This window comes from Dermacentor albipictus, chromosome 6 (assembly GCF_038994185.2).
Source record: "Dermacentor albipictus isolate Rhodes 1998 colony chromosome 6, USDA_Dalb.pri_finalv2, whole genome shotgun sequence".
NCBI classification, from domain to species: domain Eukaryota; kingdom Metazoa; phylum Arthropoda; class Arachnida; order Ixodida; family Ixodidae; genus Dermacentor; species Dermacentor albipictus.
The window spans coordinates 80,563,060-80,584,881 of NC_091826.1; the positions used below are offsets into that span (position 1 = coordinate 80,563,060).

Here is a 21,822-nt window from a genome sequence, read left to right on the forward strand (position 1 = left end):
GCGTACCATCCGCAAACTAACGGCATGACCGAGCACTTCAACCGTACTCTTGGCTATGATCATTCTCGCCTCTGATCATTCAAACTAGGACCAAGTTCTCCCTTTCGTGACGTATGCGTACAATACTGCAGCCCAAGCAACTACTCGTCTTTCCCCTTACTTTCTCCTATACGGATGAGAACCTTTTACTACGCTTGATACCATTCTTTCATATACACCTGACGCGTCCGAAAGTACTCCGCTATCTGAAGCTGCTCGTCATGCTGAGGAATGCCGCCAGCTTGCCCGCTCTTTTTCCACCGAGTACCAGTGGCAGCAGCAATCCCGTCAACCTGCCGGCCGTTCTGCACCAACTTTTTCGCCTGGCTCTCTCATATGGCTTCGGGTACCCGCTACTACATCCGGCCTCTCCTCAAAACTTGTCGCAATATACCTAGGACCCTACCACGTACTGGAGCAAACGTCCTCTGTCAATTACATCGTAGAGCCCCTCACGCCATCGACGGACCTACACCATCGCGGCCACAAACTTGTCCACGTCTCTCGCATTAAGCCGTACTACGACCCAATAGTAGTCGCTTCGCCTTAAGCCGCCAGGATGGCGCCTTTTTCTGCGGAGGGCGTTTGTAACGAAGAAGTAGCCTGCCTGCGCCACAGCACCATCGCTACCGGCATGAGCTCGTGGTTGCCATCTTTCACCGAACGCTTGTGACAGCTACCCGTTCCCGCCCGCTGCTAATAAATCTCATAGCAATAACATAATGATCTCTGCTGACATTACACCAATGTTTGCCATAAAAGGATGTTGAAATACCGCTTAAATTGAAATCTCATTAGTGTCTTTTGGTAGAAGCATTAGGCGATGCAATCAAAATTATACAAAAGGCATGATAACTTTTTGAGACATACTGCATCTTGTCATTTGCTTTATGATGAAGGGACTGCTTAAACTCAGAAGTATGGTCTCGGGTTGCAGCCTATAGACTGTAATTCCAGGTTTTTAGTTTTCAAGTTTAGTAATGTAATTTGCTGGGCAACTTAGTTCATATTAGTTTGGAAAAATTTTCCAGAAGCTTGTGCACATTTGATCACCTCTTAACTAATTTTATCATTTTTTGCATAGGTTCTTTGCAAAAACATTCTGGTGTGCTTTCACTGAGGGGGATGCCTACATACGCTGATAAAGTGGGGAGGGGGGATAATTCTTGCAAGGGGGAAACACTGCTTGAAACGTCAGAATTTCATTTACTTGTATATCTGCATTGGGAGACCGCTCCAAAATTTTAAAGGAGCTTGCTTTCTCAACAATGTATTGCAATTGTCTATGAATAATACATATGATAGGGACTGGGTGATCCATCTTGTAAAGCTGGAAAGTAAACATGAAAACTGGTGTCATTTAGAATGAAGGTTGTGGTGCTAAGTTTATTGCTACATGCATGTGAAATTTTAGTAAGAGTTGCAATCATGTTGTCCATGCAGTAGGTTACAAAATATTTTGATTTAAATTACCTGCTTATTGTTCAGTGAAGGCATATAATACAGCAGCTTCTAGCTCCTTTTGGGGTCCAGTGCTTGATTGTCAAGCTTTATAGAGCCAACAGTACATGTTGACAGCTGTGCACTTGCTCCATTTTGGCTGGTTATTTCTTTTCTACTTTCAGCAGCAAATGCCTGACAACTCCATGGGGCCTGGTCATGGTAGCAAGCCATATTTCGGGGATTCATTTAATGATTTTGTCACTGAACGAGTGGTTCTGTCTAAAGATGATATTCTCCTCATGTTGCTGGAAGCACGCTGTTAAAAACTTTATCATTTACAGGGCTGACCAGCATGTTAGACCTTATCAACAGAATTTTTGAATGTCCAATATTCCCATATTCATGGTACCAGCTTTCCTAACTGTTGAGCAAAACAGGCACAACAATGTCATATTTTTGTTTTTGCCCTAAATGCTACACACTATAGAAAATGCTGAAACAAATTCCTCTTTTCGGTGCACAGTGCGGTCACAAAACCAGTGTTTCCAGTCTGTCAGATTTGGCTTGTTTTGTGACTCTCTATGTGGAGTCACAGTTACAAAGATTGTTAAAAGACTGTGCACTTCTTGACCTGACAAAGCCAATCCACCATGATCGTTCACTTGCTGATATATGGGATGGTGAAATGTACCAAAGATTTGCCTCTGCAATACAACACTGTGGGCCTAGAATCAGCTTCGCATTAAATGCTGACGGAACATCAGTTTTCAAGTCGAGTGGCACAGACATTTGGCCTATTCAGTTGATAACGAATGAGGTTCCTGCTAAGCAGAGAATATCCAAACGGGTTCTTGCAGCCTTGCGGTTCTGGAAGGAGAAGCCAAACATGGAGCTTTTTCAAAGCACATTTGTTAAGCGAATGAGCCAGATAAATGAAAATGGCTTTGTCTTGGAGCGACAGGGCCAACATCAGACATTTCAAGCTTATTGCATTTGTTTTGCAGTTGATTCTGTTGCCAGGGCACTCATGAAAGGTGTGGCTCAATTCAATGGGTATTTGGGTGTAATTGGTGCCTACAGAAAGGTGAACTAGCTGGTGGATCAGCAAAGTACCTAGTAGAGTCATTTAATTCCACTGAGAGAACAGAAAGCCAGATGCTTGAAGACGTGCAAAAAGGAGTTATGGAAGGGGTGACTGCTCGTGGTGTGAAAACAGTGTCTCTGTTGATAAGTCTGCAACATTTTGACATAGTATGGGGCTTTGTTCCCTACTACATGCATTGCGTTTTGCTGGGAATTTGATGACAGCTCTCAGCTTTATGGCTCGAGTCTTCTGGTGGCGTATACTCGTTAAGCCGTGAGCAACACAAAATTGATGAGAGGCTTATGACTATCAGGCCACCGAGGGATCTGAGAAGATTGCCAAGACCAACGAAAGAGCGGAAGTGGTGGAAAGCAGATGAGCTGGAAAATTGGATGTTGTATTACAGCATTCAAGTGCTTGATGGCATTCTTGACAAGAATTACCTTGGGCACTGGGCATGCTTAGTTGAAGCTTTGCATATTATGACTCTTGCTGGAGTTTCATGTGCATTCTCAAATGCTTTTTGGCAAGGCATTGATGACATTTAATATGCACCAGCTCACACATATTGTGAAAAGTAATCGCTACTGGGGTTCACTCTGGGCACACTCTGCATTTCCATTTGAATCTCGGAACGGTGGCCTCAAGGAAACTCTAAAAGCTGCAAATGGGATTCGCCATCAGCTGTGCAGGGTTTTGCAAATCGAAAATCCAGTAAAGGAACTGCAGGACCTGGCTGTTAATCCTAGTGTGATGCAGTACTGCGGTTCTTTTGATGATAAAGTAACACAGAAAAGTGCATGCAGCAGTGATGGCACCCGATTTTTTGGGAGTAGTTCTCAGTATATTCCACCAGCCTGTCCATTGCCTTGTTATCAAGAGATCCCACCACATTCTGTCTAATAGAGAAGAATAATGTTAAATGGGTCAATCCTTACGGACAGCTTGTACGCATCATTGAACAAATCATTTTCAGTGGTGATCAGACTTACATATGTGTTAAAAAGCTTAGGTGCAGACCATTAAAGTATCACTTGGTGACACTAAATCATGTGCAAGAAGTGTTTCACGAGGAGTCGTCCACAGTAATTCTGCAGCCTGCAGATATAAGAAGTGTTAGAGTATTTATCAATTTGGAGAGTGCTGCAAACATATGCACTCCTCCCAGTACACTTTCCTTTTAGTCCTTTTCTTTGGCGAGTACTATGGGAGTAACCATTATATATTTTGTTCCATGGTTACATATAAAAAAGCAGTCTTTTGTTATACATGATTGCTTGTTTTCAACATTCCCATTAGCGATGTAAAGGCTGTGAGAAGTACATTATTAGCATGGTTCCCAGTTTAATTTTCGTCTCTGGATTTTTTTTTAAATTTTCAAATATGTGCTCATGTTGTCTATTTACTTCTTGTTCTCATGTTTTTGAGCATCCAGTATAAAATCAGATTCCTTTTGTATGATTGTAAAATGTAATCTGGAATTAAACTTGTGACTGCTCAGCAGCAGTACTTACATGCTTGTGTTGATGTACACACTAAAGTTTTGTCTCTATACGCTGCTCTATGATTTGTAGTTTGTAATGTTATGCTCCTTGAATCTGCTTAGTTAGTTAGTTAATTCGGGTTTAATGGCGCAAAAGCGACTAAGGCCATGCTGCGCCAGCCACAAGATATTAAGAATTCAGATGTTAAAGCAGTGGAAGCTGCGTTATTTTAGAGTCTGTGTAAAAAACCGGTTTCTTCTAGAAAGCTGAACAAGTCAGTGAAGGGCACTAGCGGTTCATCTCCGAGTATTGATGCGGGGTGTAAAGGTATGTGTAAGTTGTAGAGATTCTGCAAAAGCCTTTGTCTCTGTGTTTCAATATTTCGACATGTCATAATAATGTGCATTATGGTGAGTGGTTCATGGCACTTCTCGCAAGTTGGCGGGTTTTCGTTTTTAAGTAGAAAATTGTGTGTCAGGTGTGTATGCCCGATTCGGAGTCTACATAGTATTTGCGTCGACATCATCGGGGCCCCTGTAGCGAATTTACAGAAGCATTCTCATGCATACTGCATTTGTGTCCTATCTTTGAAGGCATCATTTGAAAGTTCAAAGGACCACGAACAACTTTCACATATTCTAAATATGCACATGCATGGTACGCTGTATACAATCACAATTGTGGTGACCCTCCTATTCACCTGTATTCTCGTCTCATCCTTGTTTCTTTCTGTACTATAGTATTTTCGTAAGTCCTCTAGCCAGAAAATTGTTTCTTGCGGCCAGTGTACAGTGTCCAATAGGTTTTTGTAATTCTAGTTGCTCTACCCTGTGAAAACTTTTGTGCACTGTTAATTTGCAGTAAGTGGCTCATCGTCTTAACCCTTTATAGGGCAATGGGACATATACATCCCACTTTTTACGCCGCCGAAAAGGGCTCTTCAAAGGCATTGGGAAGCATGCATCCCATTTTTTACTGTGCTGCCATCTATCTGCAAATACTGTAATTACTTTTGAAAGTAGTTTTGCTGCTTTCCGACAGGTGGTACTAGGCGTCCGTTGTTTGGAAAATTGTGCCTCCGTTCGGGAAGGCGAAGGAATTTTTTTCTTGTTGTGTCTCCAAACAAGAATAATTCGAGATGTCAGGTGAGCATTTCCGTTTCTCTGTTTCAAAACAAAGCCCACTAGCTTGTATGAATCGCGTTTTTTGAGGAATACAAGCAATATTTAGCCTGAAAATCTTGTATAAATAGGTCCACCCTTAGAAAACAGCATGAGTTATGCTAGGACTAACTTCCCGATTTTCGGGGACGATGTGTTGAGGAATACGTTACTCAAACTTTTATATTTTGTTTGTTCTTGAAATGCAGATAATCGATTTCTGACGGCAGCAGAAGCGCTTGAGCTATATTTTAGCCTTCCGGACGACCCCACGTCGAGTGACTCGGATGGGGATACAGACGTCGACTTCGTACCAGAGCTCGCTCCGCCAGACTCTGATGACGAAAGCGGCGACGATGGAGCAGCAGCTTGAACAAGCAGACCTAAAAAGCGCAAGGCTACTTACACGAGAAAGACAAGGAAACGACCGAAAGCGCCTGCAGTTTCTGCTGAAGAAGAAGTCGAAGAGGAGCCTGGAGTCTGGGGTAGCAGCGAACCGGAGCACGCCGTCCGCGACCCGAAAATTTGGGACCCACAGTTCTCATCAAAATCACCGACGAGGCCGTGTGAAGCTTTTGCTCTATATTTTGACAACAGTGTCATGCATACACTAGTAACAGAGACAAACCGGTTTGCAAAGCAGAAAAACCGCAAGCACTGGAAAGAGCTGACAATTGATGAACTTCGCGCATATTTCGGCATACTGCTGCTGATGAGCACGAATCCAAGGCATCAAATGTATCTGTACTGGAGCAGCGACAGTTTCTTCAATTGTCCCGAAATATCAAGGGTCATGTCTTTCCACCGTTTCCAAAACATTATGAACTGTTTACATATCAACGACCTAAGCAAAGAAAAAAAGAAAGGGGAAGACGGGTACGACAGACTGTCGAGAGTACGCCCTCTCATACAAGCGCTGAATGCCAGCTTCAAAAGGCAATACACTCCGTCAAGCCATCAATCCATTGATGAGAGCATGGTGCGCTTCAAAGGACGGTCTTCGTTGAAGCAATACCTCCCTATGAAGCCAATAAAACGCGGATATAAGGTTTGGTGCCGCGCTGACTCCCAGACAGGATACCTTATTGATTTTCAGGTTTATGAAGGGAAAGCTGCTGACCGCCCAGCCAGCATGGGTCTCGGAGAACATGTTGTGCTCTCCCTGCTTGATGGTGTGGAGCCTGGTACACAACTATATTTTGATAACTTTTTTACATCCACACGGCTAATGGAGGCCTTGAAAGAAAAGGAAATTCTGGCAGTGGGGACCGTTCGAACAAATCGCAAGAATCTCCCTGAAGAAATCAGACATGATAACAAGCTGCAGAAGGGTGACTATATATGGCGGACAAAAGGAAGCATCACGGCTTACCAGTGGAAGGATACAAACAACGTCCACGCACTTTCCAACTTTCATCACCCGAACGACACTGCGGACGTTGTTCGAAAGCTTGCCAATGGCTCGTCCGTGTCTGTCCAATGCCCAAAGGCCATCTCAGACTACAACACCTGGATGGGTGGAGTCGACAGGTTTGACCAGAGGAGAAATGCATATCCGGCAGACAGAAGATCTAAAAAGTCCTGGTACCGAATTTTCTACTTTCTGGTGGATGCAGCAGTAGTGAATGCTTTCCTCCAAATGAAAGAAGACAATCAAATGAGCTACCTGTGGTTCCGGCTTGTCCTTGGTCGCCAGCTGATAAACGGCCAAACCTTCAAAGGCTCTAACAATCGGCCTTATAAAGCCAACAAAAAAGGCACCAAAAATGGCTAAAAAATGGTAGGAGTTCAGGACGAAGTCCGATTTCTGGGAGATGGACACCGCCCTCAGAAAGTCGCGAAAAGGAGGCGATGTCGCTGGTGCTCCAGTGCCAAGAAAGAAGCTCGCACCAATTTTTTGTGCTCTGCATGCAATGTGCCACTTTGCGCAACATGTTTTGGGCCTTTTCATGCTGGTCGAAAGTGAACTGAAAGCCCTTGAGAGGCGATGGGACAAATACGTCCCACTTTCTGAAATTTCATTGAGTGTCAGTGGGACACATCTGTCCCACTTTTTCTGAATAAACTACTTGTTCTTATGGCTTGAAATTTCGTGCAAACTATTTCTGTTGGCTTCATTTAGTCAGATAACACAACATTTTTCTTAGTTCTTGAAAAAAAATATACCTTGCCTTACAAAGGGTTAATCTCAGATGCTGCTATGTATAAATTTTGTACATTTTGTGCATGCTGCTTCGCAACATATGTACAGTGCTCACGGAATGAAATGGGACAAGGAGCATTTAGTAGAACCCTACATGTATGCAAAGTACGCGAGAACACCATGTCATGTCGCTAGGAATTTGGTCACCAAAGCTGACGAGGACTCCGATGTAAGTGTGCGCGCCAGAATTATGTCGATGTGACACGAACTGCAGCCGGTTGAAACAAAAGTATGCGCATTACTTAGACCTAAATTGATGCGTTTCATTCCGTGAGCACTGTACATACATTCCATGCATATAAATTTATGCCTTGTTTTTACGCCCTTATGTCTGAACTCTGCTGCAATTTTGCCCATGTCAATAAATATAACTTGCTGGGATGCCACGGACTTGTTTAAAATGTTTGGTGGTCTTGTTTTATGCACAGTGTTAAAATCTATGACTGTGCTGGCGTGTAGCCGTGCACGGCTTAGCTGTGTCTGGGAAAAGGGGGAACCTGGGGGTTGAGCCAGGGCAGAGTGTTCAGACCATTAAGGCCCCCCGGTGGAGGCAACACACCTCTTTGGCCTCTCTGATTCCTATGACGGCACCCCCGGACTGACCCACCCGGGGGAAATCGGCAGTCGCCTTTTCCTGTCCACCTCTTCAAGCCTTTTCTTTCCTATCTTCTATCTTTTACTGTCCTTTCATCTCTTCTCTTCCGTCACTTCCTAATTTTCCTAGGCGGCTAGGGTTAACCTTGTGTATGTGCCCTCCCTTGGGTATAATATATTAGGTTATAGTGGCAATGTACGGTTGGCGCCTGCAGCCTTACCCGTTAAGTGCTGCAGTGTCCCCAAGTTGGGCTTCGTGGAAGCGTGTGGCCGAAAATTCGGAGAGGACAAGTTCCTGGTGAGACTCCGGCCAGGTTCCAACATCATCATCGCAAGCGCCTCGGACGAGGAAGCAGCCGGCACAATCAGGAAGATCAACTGCCTCAACTTTGACGGGCAAAATTACGACGTGAACGCCTACGTGGCGCTGCCTGAAGACATCAAAAGAGCCGTTATTCACGGGCTACCCCCGGGAATCGCGGTGGACCTACTCGAATCCAAGTTGCGCCTACACACCCAAGGAGTGGAGATCTTGAGCGCCAGAATGCTGGGCAAGTCGGCGACTGCACTCGTCACTTTCGACGGCCCTTTCATCCCCAAATACGTCATTTTTGGGGCATGCGAGTACAAGACCCACCCCTACAGACCAATTAGACAAGTATGCTTTGTATGCGGCGAGCAAGGACACCGCTCGGACGTGTGCCCAAAGCCGGGAACGAGAATCTGCCGCCAGTGCGGAGCAACTAGCCCCCCAGAGGGGCACCAATGCCAACCGAAGTGACTGGTATGCGGAGGAGCCCACCTAACCAGAACCAGGGACTGCCAGCGGCGCCTCAAGGACACCAAGGAGCTCCGCGGCCGCCAACAACCGCATCAGCAGCAGCAACAACGCCGAGGCCAAAGCCGCAGCCGCAGGCGCCGACCCAGATGGCTGAGCTCGGAGGGCGATCGAGCCAGCCGGAGCCGCTCGAGGAGCCGAGCCAGGAGCCAGTCGAGGAGCCAGTCGAGGAGCCAGGCGAGAGACCCAGCCAGGGACAGCTCCTTCCCACCACTGCAGCCTCCGCCCACGAGGGGGCAGCAGCAACACAAGGGACAACAACATATTAAGAAGACCCAAGATAACGCTAAGATGAGCTGGGGACCACCCAAAACACCACCTCCGCACTCGGGGAAAGATAATAATAATGGAGAGGAAATTAAAAATCTTAGAAAGGAAAACGAAGCATATCGCAAACGCATAGAACGACGGTTGGAGGAGCTAATTAAAGCCCTGCAGGATCAAAGGACAGGTAGTCCCCCTAGACTGCAGACTCCACCACAACAACAACCACAGCAACCAGAATCTTTCGAAGACCAAATGAGAAAATTTATGACGTTTATACAAGAGAAAACAAATGCAATAGAACAGAAAATGGCAATAATGGATCAGGAGATCCGAAACCAACGCAAACAACAAATCTCGCAACAAGCTAAAGACAAATTCAACCTAAGAAGACAGGGCCTCGAAAACTACAACGCGTCTAACACCGAGGACTTATCATGGCCAGATACGAAACAATAGAAATTTGGCAATGGAATTGCAGGGGCTATCGCAAAAAACAAGGGCAACTCCTACAGCACATAAACATGCAACTCACACCACCAGATATCATAGCACTACAGGAGAAAGGGAAAACTACAACAACGCTAAAAGGCTACACGTGCTATGAAAAAGAACGCACAGCAATACTAATCAGTAAATCCTTCACCGCCATAGCACACGACAGCATAGCCGACACAGACATAGACCACGGTATTGTCGAAATCATTCCAAAAAAGAAAAGAAAAGACAGCAGTGTCTTTGTCATAAATCTCTATAGTCCACCGAGTCAAAAAGAGGCCGACTTCTGCAAACTTTTTGCAGGAGCGAGCAAATTAGCCAAAACAAACGTCCTAGTGATTGTAGGAGATTTCAACGCCAAAGATCTGACCTGGGGTTACAAAAAACGAGACAAGAAAGGCATGCAAGTTAAGGAAGCAGCAGATATGTACGGCTGCACCCTCATAACAGACGACAGTACGCCAACCAGACTAGGTAACAGCGTAAGCTCCAACACATGCCCCGACCTGACATACATCCGGGGAACAGACAAGGCGGTATGGGAAAACCTGCTGGAGAATCTGGGCAGCGATCACTACATCCTAAAAACGCAATTGGCAACCGGAAGAATAAAACGCAAAATTGGCACCACCAAGGTGACAGATTGGAATGCCTTCAGGAAGGAATGCAAAACTATAGAGGGAAACATCAAGTCCCTAGAAGGCTGGGGAAACAAGCTCAGGGAGGTGCTCGACAAGTACACCAAAGAAATAGAAAGAACAGAGGAAATACCTGAGGTGGACTCGCGACTACTCAAGCTATAGGAGGCAAGACGCGGGCTCACTAAAAGATGGAAAAAACAAAGGCTAAACAGGAAGCTCAAGAAGAAAATCGCAGAGATAACCAAGGTGGCGGAGGAGTATGCGGCTCAGCTGACTAGGCAAAACTGGCAACAGTTTAGCGAGTCCCTAAACGGAACGCTTAGCATGGCAAAAACATGGCACATACTCAAGGCGCTCCTGGACCCAACAAAAACAAAATCTGAAAATAATAAGGCCATACACCGCCTGGTACACCAATTCGAGGGACCGGACTCTGAACTGCTAGAGCAGGTCAGAGTCAAATGTTTCGTACATGACCACCCGGCGGCCTACACACAACAATACAAAGGGAAAGAAAACGAGCTGCTGGACAGGCCAATCACAAAAGAAGAGGTGTACGCGGCCATAAGAAGCGTAAAAAAGAATACAGCAGCGGGCGCAGACAAAATCAGAAATTCACTTATTTGAAACCTAGGGGACGAACAGGTGGAACAACTCACCGCCTTCCTCAACAAACACTGGGCTGCGGAAACGGTACCAGAGGAATGGAAACACGCCAAGATTGTAATGATTCCCAAACCAGGTAAAAAGCTACAGGTAACAAACTTACGACCAATCTCCCTCACATCGTGCTTAGGCAAATTATATGAGAGGATAGTAACAAAAAGACTACAACATTGCATGGAGGAAAACGAGCTATACCCCCATAGTATGTTCGGTTTCCGATCCAAGCTTTCGACACAGGATGTACTTCTCCAAATTAAACATGAGGTTCTCAGCAACATACCATACAAAGGAGAACACATTTTAATGGCACTAGACATAAAAGGAGCTTTTGACCATGTAAGCCACGCGGCAATCCTGGAAGGCCTTAACAGCATAGACGGCGGGAAGAAAGTACACGGATACGTCAAAGCCTTCCTCTCCAATAGAACAGCAACAATAGGTTTGGGAGAGATACGATCGCAAAAATTCGCCACACCAAACAAGGGGACACCCCAAGGTTCAGTAATTTCCCCAATACTCTTTAACATCGCAATGATTGGCCTAGGGCATAAACTAAGCAAAATCGAAGGCATAAAACACGCCATTTATGCAGATGACATCACCATCTGGGCCACTAAAGGCTCGCTGTGCCAAAAAGAAAGCTATCTGCAAGAAGCAGCCACTTGCGTGGAAGAATACGTCCGGGAAAGAGGCCTTGAGTGCTCCACGGAGAAATCCGAGCTTCTGAGAATTACACGGGGCAAGAAAAGCAAAGAAAGCCTTAACATATGGCTAAAGGGGCAGCCGATACCGGAAAGCCAACAAATCAGGATCCTTGGAATGTGGGTGCAATCCAACCAGCGCTGCACCCACATGCTGAAAACACTCAAGCAGTCAACAACCCAAATAGCACGCATTATCACGCGGGTGTCACAAAAGAGATATGGGATGAAAGAAGGAGACACACTTAAGCTGGTTGGCAACCTGGTGGTCAGCAGGGTCGCATACTCACTCCCGTACTTTAACTGCACCAAACAGGAAATACAAGAAGCGGACACAATTTTACGCAAAGCGTACAAAACAGCACTTCACCTGCCGAACAATACATCGACAGAGAAACTAATGGCACTTGGTTTAAGCAACACCTTCGAAGAACTAAAAGCCCAAAGTATCGCACAGCTCATGAGACTCCTGCAGACCAAAACAGGAAGGGAACTGCTAATAAGGCTAGGCTTCGCGGAATCAATCAAAGAAACCCAAAGAACGGAGGGGATTCCTGATGAATATCGGAAAACATACACTGTTAGTCCCCTACCCAAAAACATGGACCCAAACCTCCACACGGCGCGAAGGGACGCAAAGGCGAAATACGTCGAAAAGTACCTGGCCACAAAAAACACAACAGTAGTATACACAGATGCTGCAGTATACACCAAGCAAAGAGGCACAAACATAGTAAAGACAGCTGCGATAGTAATAAGCCAGGACTACAAAGAGATCAGCGCGTCAATGAAGGACTGCTCGGTAACGGAAGCTGAGGAAATAGCCGTAGCTCTAGCGGCAGTGGAGGGCTACCGATCCGAAAGGTCTTTAACAATACTCACCGACTCGCAAACTACGTGTCGGAATTACATGAACGGCAGAATAGGACGCAGAACGCTTCACATGCTCCGCTCCTGCAGGGCTAACAACAAAGTCAGGCATACAATTTTCTGGGTACCGGGACACGCTGGAATAGAAGGGAACCTAAGGGCGGACAAGGCAGCTTGAGAGCACACAAACTGAGTGGCCACAAGCACCGACCCTGAGGAACCCATACCAGTCAACCCAAGCTACTCAGACATTTTGAATTACTAAAAGGGGGTCCGAATCAAATACCCTCCACCCCACAACAGCCTAAATCAGCATGAAGCAACCTCTTGGAGGAGGCTGCAAACAGGAACATATCCAAACCTAAACACATTAAGCAAGATGTTTCCCACCCAGTATAGAGACATTTGCCCCTGGTGCGGCGCCAAGCCCACCTTATATCACATTACATGGGAATGCGTTCAGAATCAACAATTCCTTCAAATAAAAGACCCGAGTGCGGAGCAGTGGGAGAGGGTGCTCTCCAGCAGCGACCCGAAAGTCCAGCATGGACTAGTAAGGCACGCTCGCCGAGTTGCCACCCTCAGTGGTGCCCTGGAATAGGGGCGTCGACCCTGCGCAGATCGGGAAGAAGACCGTGAAGATGGCCAACCACATCTGCCACCGCCAATTTCTACCCGATTAGAGCAAATAAATTTTTTCCTCCTCCTCCTCCCGCATACTTGATTGTCACCCTCGAAAGAGGGGATGCACCGATGACCTAACCACATGCTTCAACAGAACAAGAGAGACCTATCTGAAATACCATGTTGTACACAGCTGGAACTCTGAAAAACATGCCAGATTCATTTCCCCTTTTATAGCTGCAAGATCTTTAACCGAAGCCATAGGATCAGGTTATAAAGTAATGAAAATGGCTAGCAGAGACCTTCTTCTTGAGATCCCTTAGAAACATCCCTACAAGAAGCTTGGCAGTCTTGTGACATTTGGTACCATACCAATTTCTGTTATACAACACAGAACAATGAATAGCTCACGAGGAGTCGTGTCAGAGGCAGACCTCCAAGATTTGACAAAAGCTGAACTCCTGGAAGGGTGGAAAGAACGAAATGTCACCAATGTAAAACGTATTATACTTAGACGAGACAACAAGGAAATCCCCACCAAGCATCATGTCGTAACATTTGCATCCAGCATACTGCCAGAAACCATCGAAACAGGATATATCAGGTTAAGTGTCTGACCATATATCCCCAACCCTAGACAGTGTTTCCTATGTCGGAGGTTTGGCCATGGCTCGCAAAGCTGCCGTGGTGAAATAACTTGTGCAAAGTGTGGAGTCCTGGGCCACACCTCCAACAACTGCAGTGGCACACCTCACTGTGTGAACTGCAGTGGTGACCATCCAGCCTACTCACGCTCCTGTCTGAACTGGAAAAAAGAAAAAGAAATAATCACCCTCAAAGTCAAAGAAAACATTCTCTGGAACAAATTCCTGTCAACAAAGAGCACAAATTTCAAGGTGTTATACTTGACTCCAGGCTTACTTTCATTTCACACATAAAATGTCGTAGGGCAAAGTGTCTAAAAACAATGAACTTACTTAAAATCCTATCCCAGACAACATGGGGTAGCAACAGGAAGTGCCTTTTGAATCTTTACAGGAGCCTAGTTCGATCCCGAATAGATTATGGCGCTGTAGTATATCACTCTGCTGCACCGAGCGCGCTAAAGATGTTAGACCCCGTTCGCCATCTGGGTATCCGCCTGGCCACTGGCACATTTAGAACAAGCCCTGTTGAAAGTCTATATGTAGAGTCAGACGAGTGGTCACTCCATTTTCAGCGAACATACAGCTTCACATATTTTCTCAACGTGCGCTCTAATAAAGAACATCCGTGTTTCACAACTGTAAATTACTTTACCTGCGAAACACTTTTTTGTAATAGACCCTCCATGAGACTTCCTTTGTCACTACGTGCAAGAGAACTTAGCAAAGAAATAGATGTCCCAGTTCTTGAACATCGCCTAATACCTCCAGCTAAGCTATTACCGCCCTGGGAGTGGCAGGTGATAGACTGTGACGTGTCCTTTGTAGAGGTCACAAAGCACGCACCTGACCTCAAAATCGCTCTGCATTGCCGTGAACTTCAATCGAAGTACTCGTGCTCAGAATTCTACACAGATGCGTCAAAATCACATACTGGTGTATTTTATGCTGCTGTTGGTCCCTCTTTTTCTAAATCTGAGGTATTGAACCCGTTAACAAGTATCTTCACTGCAGAAGCCTATGCAGTACTGTCTGCAGTAAAACATATAAATAAATTATAACTCGACAGAACAATAGTATTTACAGACACGCTAAGTCTTGTAAACGCATTAATTTCTCTACAAAAGCATACAAATCCTGTTTTCATTGAACTTTACTCACTCTTATGCAACATTCATCTATCACATAGGCACGTAATGATATGCTGGGTACCTGGCTATAGATCCATCGAGGGTAATGTACTAGCTGACGAAATGGCCACATCACTAACCACTTTTCCTACGGCTGCTGTCCCTGTTACAGCTCTGAAGTCTTTCTTAAGAAAGAAAGTGCGACAACCCTGGCAACGCATGTGGAACGCAGAAACAAATAATAAACTGCACATTATAAAGCCACAGTTAGGATTTTGGCCCCCCCTAACAAAATCTCGGTGAACAGACGTCCTATTCTGTCGCCTCAGAATAGGGTGCACATTTGGTACCCACAATTTTCTGCTTACTGGAAATGAACCGCCAACCTGTGGTCGATGTGATGAGAGGCTGACCGTCCTCTTGGAGTGTTGGAAAGCCGAATATGAAAGAAAAAACATTTTCCTCTTGCGTATCATTATTGCGTCCCTCTTCACCCAGCTATGTTTCTTGGTAAAGAACCGTTTTTTAACACCAGAGTAGTCCTAAATTTTCTTAAATGATGTTGTCCTACATGTTATAAGCCCATTAAATTCGTAGTGCATCCTCTTCCCAGAGAATGTCGTTGTGATAGTTGTTTTGTGTAGCACATGCCTCTAGGCCCTTGTCTCAAGGGCTCTAACGAGGCCGTGGTGCTCTAGTGAATTTTAGAATCTTATAAATTTTTGATATGGTATCATTATTTCGCAATGCACCTTAATGCTCATAGTACACGTCTTTTGTCATTGCCATAATTTATTACACATAGACTTTATGCACATTAGAGCGACCATCTTTTAACGCCCCTTTACAGCCACGTCACATGAGCTTCATACAAATCATAACTCCACTGCAAACTCATCAACACTGGCTTGACGCTCTTTGGCCATACCTGGCCCTTGCACCAATAAACACCGTACATTCATTAATTCATAATGAAGTTATTTTCTCTCAATACATTCCAGAATCTGAGGAAGACTTCGAAATTGACAGCGAGAACCGTCGGAGGATTCACTTCGAGCGAATGGCATATTCGCCAAATGATGGGTGGGAAGATGATGATGTTCTGCCAGAGGTATCTGTTTACTCAGTGCTGTATCAATGCTTATGGATTGTATCTCTTAAAGTAGATTTGCAAGAGATTTTATGGTTTTGCGTGCAGCGCCCTGCAAGAAAGCAACCGGGACTGAAGCATGAACTTCTTCGAATACTGAAAAAGAAAACAAGCGACATCCGGCAACGAGAGGTGGAGGCCTCTTTGCAGAAACTACAAGAGGAAAAAGTGGACGATATTGGTGACCGCCGTGTTTTTAATCTCCATGAGAAGGTACAGCGGCTAGAGGACATAATAAAAAAAAAGAAGAGAGAAAGATGGAAGAACTTCGACCCAAGAACAGAACCCTCGAGCAGGAGGCAAAGGACCTCCAGGCAGATAAACATGAGACTCCAAAAGAAAATGGTGATGATGCGCGACAACAACAAAGGTATGGAATTCAGCTTGCCATACTTTTGGGGCTGCGACATACTGTTATTATAAATGCACCATGTTTAGCTAGATTGTTTAAAACATGATTTTCTTAAAATTTAAATATATTAACATTGTCCTAATGCTATTTCATATATAAAATTTTGAACAATGGGTGATGCCATGCTGTCTTGAAGTAACGGCATTCTGCTGTTTTTAATAAGCCATATCTCATGTTGATAATGCAGGCTACTGTGGCCATATGAGGTCACTCATATGGCCACAGTAGCCATATGGCCACAGTAGCCACAGTAGCCATGCCATATGAGGTCACTTGATGATTCTATCACTGATGAACCACACGCTAACGAAAGCTTTGAGAGAATCCAACAGCCGATGCCTCCACTACCACCACCAGCCAATTGTGCAAGAAAGGATAACAGGTGGACATTGCATTGCATAGCAGGTGGACATTGGCTGTGGTTTGGAGATTAATGCACAAGCTTGGAGCCACATCCAAGGCCACCAGAAGGATTTTCTCTTTGTAATAGATTTCCTGCTGTGCATTTGGCCTAAGGACCAGTTGAAAAACGCTCATTACAAGGTGCATAATTGTGCATTAAAGCTTATTGTAGCATCTTTAATAACTAAAAGTTGCAACATTATGGTGAATAGTTCATTTCTGTCTGGCAGGTAAGCGGTGTCCTCGGTATCCAGATCGGCCTGCAATGGCACCGCCGACACCTTCGAAGCTGGAAGTGATGCACGGTAAGTGGATAGCCTTAGTCTTTATACTCATTTAAAAATTGTCTCTCGCTGCCAGCTAGTGAGACCTTATGAATTTTTCTGTTTTAGACTTACACACAATGACTGCAGCACCAGGTTGTCCCTGAACACCTTTTTCCCGCTGCACTCAAGCGGCTGAACCATTTTGTGGTTGAGAAGCTGGCAGACCTTGAGAGGATGGCAAAATGGTAAAGTGCTGTTCTGCATGTTCGGTGACAAATTTTGGAAAGCTTCTAAATTTTTCTGTAGTTTGAGAACAACATGCAGCTCTAATCTTCAGAGAGATCCCTCTTTAAGTGAGTATAGTTTAGCAGCACGCAATCACTAAATATGATGCGCAGCATCAGCTTCCTTACTTTCAGTTCTTTTTAATTAGTTAACATTAATGGAAGTGCTGCAGCAAGAAAGAAAGACCAACACATAATGTGTGAAGTGCCTGCTTCTCATATCTACCATCACACCACATCTGCATCTAGGCTCCCAAGATTTCTGTTACCTCCAGGTCGACTGCAGACTGAATTGGCTGTAATGGTTCCAAAAACTGTGTATGTCACCGAAGTGAGCAAGCCAAGATAATTTTCAGTCTTTAAGCCACTGATAGCGGCGCGTGAACATGGGTGTGCAGTGGTGTCGCTGCTAGTGCTGTCTTTTCTTGTCCCAAAAGCTGTTTCAAAACACCAAAAGTCACTTCCACTACTGCATTACTGCAACAGGAAACTTCTTCGTGTACTTTTTATGGTGCAGTTATGAGAATAGTTTGCATATTTTGTGGAAAAGTCCATGAGAATACCATTTTTGCAACAAGCGTGCAGCCCTCTTGCTATAGTTGGAATGCGCTGCTCGGCAGAGCAAGACGAGTGAGCATCATGCGTCCCAACCAACAACTAAATTTTTATTAGCTGCAATACTCTCGAAGATAAATCACATTGTTCTGCATGCATGCGCTCTTGGCGCTACTCCCAAAGTGCTGTTTTCTGTTGCCACACTATTATCTGTTATAGCTACAACACAGGTGTATTCATAATGTACTGCCAGGGCAGCACCACCATTTTGCTGCGTGATGAGCACAAATTTGAAGCTTTCCTGCCCTTGTGCATCTTTCAACATTTTGGGGGGAAAAGGACAACGTTGACCCTCAAGCAAGCCATGACCGAGTGCAGCAGGCTTCTGCTGTGGAAATTTATTTTAAAATATTGTCAATCAAATAAGGAAGCCATACTTCCCATGAGAATGAATTACAGCATTAGTAAATTAATTCATTTGATTGGTTGTTGCAAGTGTTTGCAATAATCATTGCAATAGTGATTCATGTTCTGTTTTAGCAGTAATATTTTATTTAATGCATCTGTCATTAAGCAGCCATATCAGTTTACCTAGTCATACTGATTCATAATCTGTTTCAGTGCTAATTTATTTATTTACTACTACTACATACTTCTGACTTTACTGTTGAGCCTTAGGTCGGAACAGCTGTTTACAACTTCATTGCTGAATGAATTACCTACCTAATCTAGTCATCTTTCATTATCTTCTGCACAGTATTACACAATTTTATATTTTTAATGACCCTGATATGACAGCAAAGTATTTGTATGCTGACCAGATTTTTTATTATCTTTATGTGTTGGTGGAGAAGAGTCAGATTTTAAGAAGTATTGTTAGTATGAAAGTCTTTCACACCAGGTATTTGTAGTTGGCAAATAAATGAAGCCTTTAGAACAGTCCTGTTGTCATTTTTATGCATCTCTAATATAGTTCGCTTATTTAGTAATATAGTTCACTATCTGCTCGACTACTGAGTCTACTGTGCATGAAATTTTGTTTTTGTTCTGTAGTTCTGATGGTTGCCTTCTGTAGCAATCGAAAATGTATAAAGTTTAATTTAGGACAGTATAATTTATCATTTTATGTACACCACATGCAAAAAAAAAAAGAGGTTGCCGCTTTTGGTCATTCTCATTGTTGAAGCTGTAAGCTGTTGTGAACAATGCCAACAATGCTACTTTACTGCCACCTCCTTGTGTAATTAGCTTATGCGAAGGCTGTGCTCCGCCAGCTGTGAGATTAGATGTTACAAGCCAATTCCTTTGAGGAGTAGAAGAATGTCGCAAGGGTGTTGCATGCAATTTCTAGTATCCTGCCATTGGCACCACTTCTATTCCATCTGTAAATAGTCTTAATGAACAATGCCATACTTTTCACCTACTTGGTGCCCCATCACAATATTGTTAAATGTAATTATTCTAAGCAACAAGTACCTCCTTTGCATGGTTTTTATTTCATGCATGTGCACCTAGGTCCACGTTACATGCTTGCCACCAGTTAGCTTCAATTGGATGACCATGTGTGTTTAACTGTAAAACGTAGGAGACTAGTTTGCATCAACTGGTTGACCTGTTGCGTACCATTTAGCTCAAGTTGTATAAGCACCATTTAGCCTCAAATGGGTGACGTGTGGGTTTAACTGGTTAACCAATTGGGCACCATGTTGCTTCAACTGGACGACAAGTTGGGCACCAGTTAGTTTCAAGTGGATGACCATATCTGTTAACTGGTTGACTAATTGAATGTAATTGGTGCCCTCCAACTGTGGCGAAATTCCAATTGGTTCAAACCAATTTGACCCATCAATTTTTTTTACTGCATCGTCCTGCAGAGGGCATAAAGTAGGCTGCTGCTGCTGATTATATATATATATATATATATATATATATATATATATATATATATATATATATATATATATATATATACACATGTGCCAAACAGTGCCATGCACATTTTTCAAAATAACGAAACTTTTGTGCGACTTGTTAGGCTGCTGCCTATATGCATATGGTCGGATGTATGCTATTATGATGGTAATAAGATCAAGCTTAGGTCTCAGCTTCTTGTAACAATCGACATTTACACTACTTAGACTATAGCTCGTTCACACATGGCAGTATTGTTCCGTATTAGTAATGGGGAACGTTTGTCAATCTTTGTTGACTGCTAAATTTGTTTCATGCACTAGCCCTCACTGATTAGTTTCGTCTGCATTTTAAGTTTCATTTGCATAACCGTGACTGCGAGAGAGGTCGAAATTTTCCCATGCGTTTCTGTCAAACGATTCCATACACGTTCGTTTCTGGGATCAAAGGAACTGTTGGGCGACTTCTTGTGAACTGCTGCTTTTCACGATGTTGGGTACATGCTAGTATGATTGTGAGGTCAAGCTTACGTCTCGGCTGTCTGTTACGATCAAAACATTTACGCAACTTATTAGACTATTGCTCGTTTGCACGCTGTCATATATTTATTAATGCCGAACATTTCTCTGTTGACTGTAGTTAACTTTCTGTCACGCAACTTCGCTAGTTCAGCGTGTAGCTTAAGCTTCGTCTGCTGTTTGAGTTTCCTTTGCGTAGTAACCACACAATTGTGAGCGCAATCGTAAAACAATGTAAATTATGGGGTTTTATGTGCCAAAACAACTTTCTGATTATGAGGCATGCCGTAGTGGAGGACTCTGGAAATTTGGACCACCTGGGGTTCTTTAACGTGCACCTAAATCTAAGCACACGGGTGTTTTCGCATTTTGCCCCCATCGAAATGCGGCCGCCGTGGCCGGGATTTGATTTCGCGACCTCGTGCTCAGCAGCCTAACACCATAGCCACAGAGCAACTACAGCGGGTTCGTGAAACAATGTAAGGTTGAAATAACTAAACCTTGGTAGGTACTTGTACCACGATCTGTGCGCCTTCTGCACATGATGGTTGGCCGGCCAAGAAGGTGAATTCTCACGTTACATTTAGGCTAGTATATTGCTTGTGCCAAAGAATGCCGTACACTTGCTTTCTGGAAATACTTTTGGGCAACTTATGAAACTGATGCTTATTTACACATTCTTGGATGCATGCTAGTATGATGGTAAGGTCCAGCTTACGTACATCTCGGCTGTCTGTAATGATCGAAATGTTTATGCTTTTTTAGACTATTACACCTTCACACATTGTCGCATTTTTAGTAATGGAGTCCCGGCCATGGCGTCCGAATTTCGGTAGGGTGAAATGTGAGAACACCTGTGTACTTATATTTAGGTAAACGTTAGGAACCCCAGGTGGTCCAAATTATTCCAGAGTCCTCCATGGCGCTATGGCGTGCCTCATAATCAGATCGCGGTTTTGACACGTAAAACCCTATAATTAAATTTTTTAGTAATGGCAAATATTAATGGAGTAATGGAGAACGACTGTTAAATTCCGAATAATGGAACTATTGTAAGCAGTTGTATTTCAATAGCAGCACCTCTTACACAGGACGGTTGACCAACTATGCTGCTTCAGTTTTCTTCTTGCATTCGCTATCATTTGGGCTAGTGTATGTGCTGACATCTGAGTGCTACGCACTGGACAAGATCACAAGACTGTTGCATCCCCATATTGGCATTATATTCTTAGTGAAGCTATATAGTCGACACTTGCCATTTTTTTTTTATTGTGATAAAAATTGTAGAAACACCCCTGTCGAAATTTCACTCACGTGAACATGCGCTGTGATGGGTTGTGGCTCCGTGAGCGCTGTTACAGCGCAGCTGTAGTGTCGAAGGTCGCGTAAACTTGGCTCTGGAAACGCATTGTAGCTGGAAGCAGCAAGAAGCAATCGCTTG

At 44.1% G+C, this 21,822-nt stretch overlaps 1 protein-coding gene across 10 annotated transcripts in view; it reads right to left on the minus strand.

Moving 5' to 3' along the window:
* The window catches only part of LOC139061236 (uncharacterized), a 170,778-nt gene that overhangs the window by 51,905 nt on the left and 97,051 nt on the right, over positions 1–21,822 (minus strand). For 6 of the 10 annotated variants that reach the window (XR_011515268.1, XM_070540929.1, XM_070540925.1 and 3 more), the window contains one exon: positions 21,696–21,795. The exons of 2 other annotated variants lie outside the window; for them this stretch is intronic. Coding sequence is in view for 7 of the 8 variants with exons in the window: in XM_070540929.1 (XP_070397030.1) it covers positions 21,696–21,795 (100 nt within the window). In the remaining variant the exon portion in view is untranslated. Of the gene's footprint in view, positions 1–17,245; positions 17,339–21,695; positions 21,796–21,822 lie in introns of all 10 variants that reach the window. 2 more of the 10 variants (XM_070540927.1, XM_070540924.1) reach the window with 1 other exon arrangement.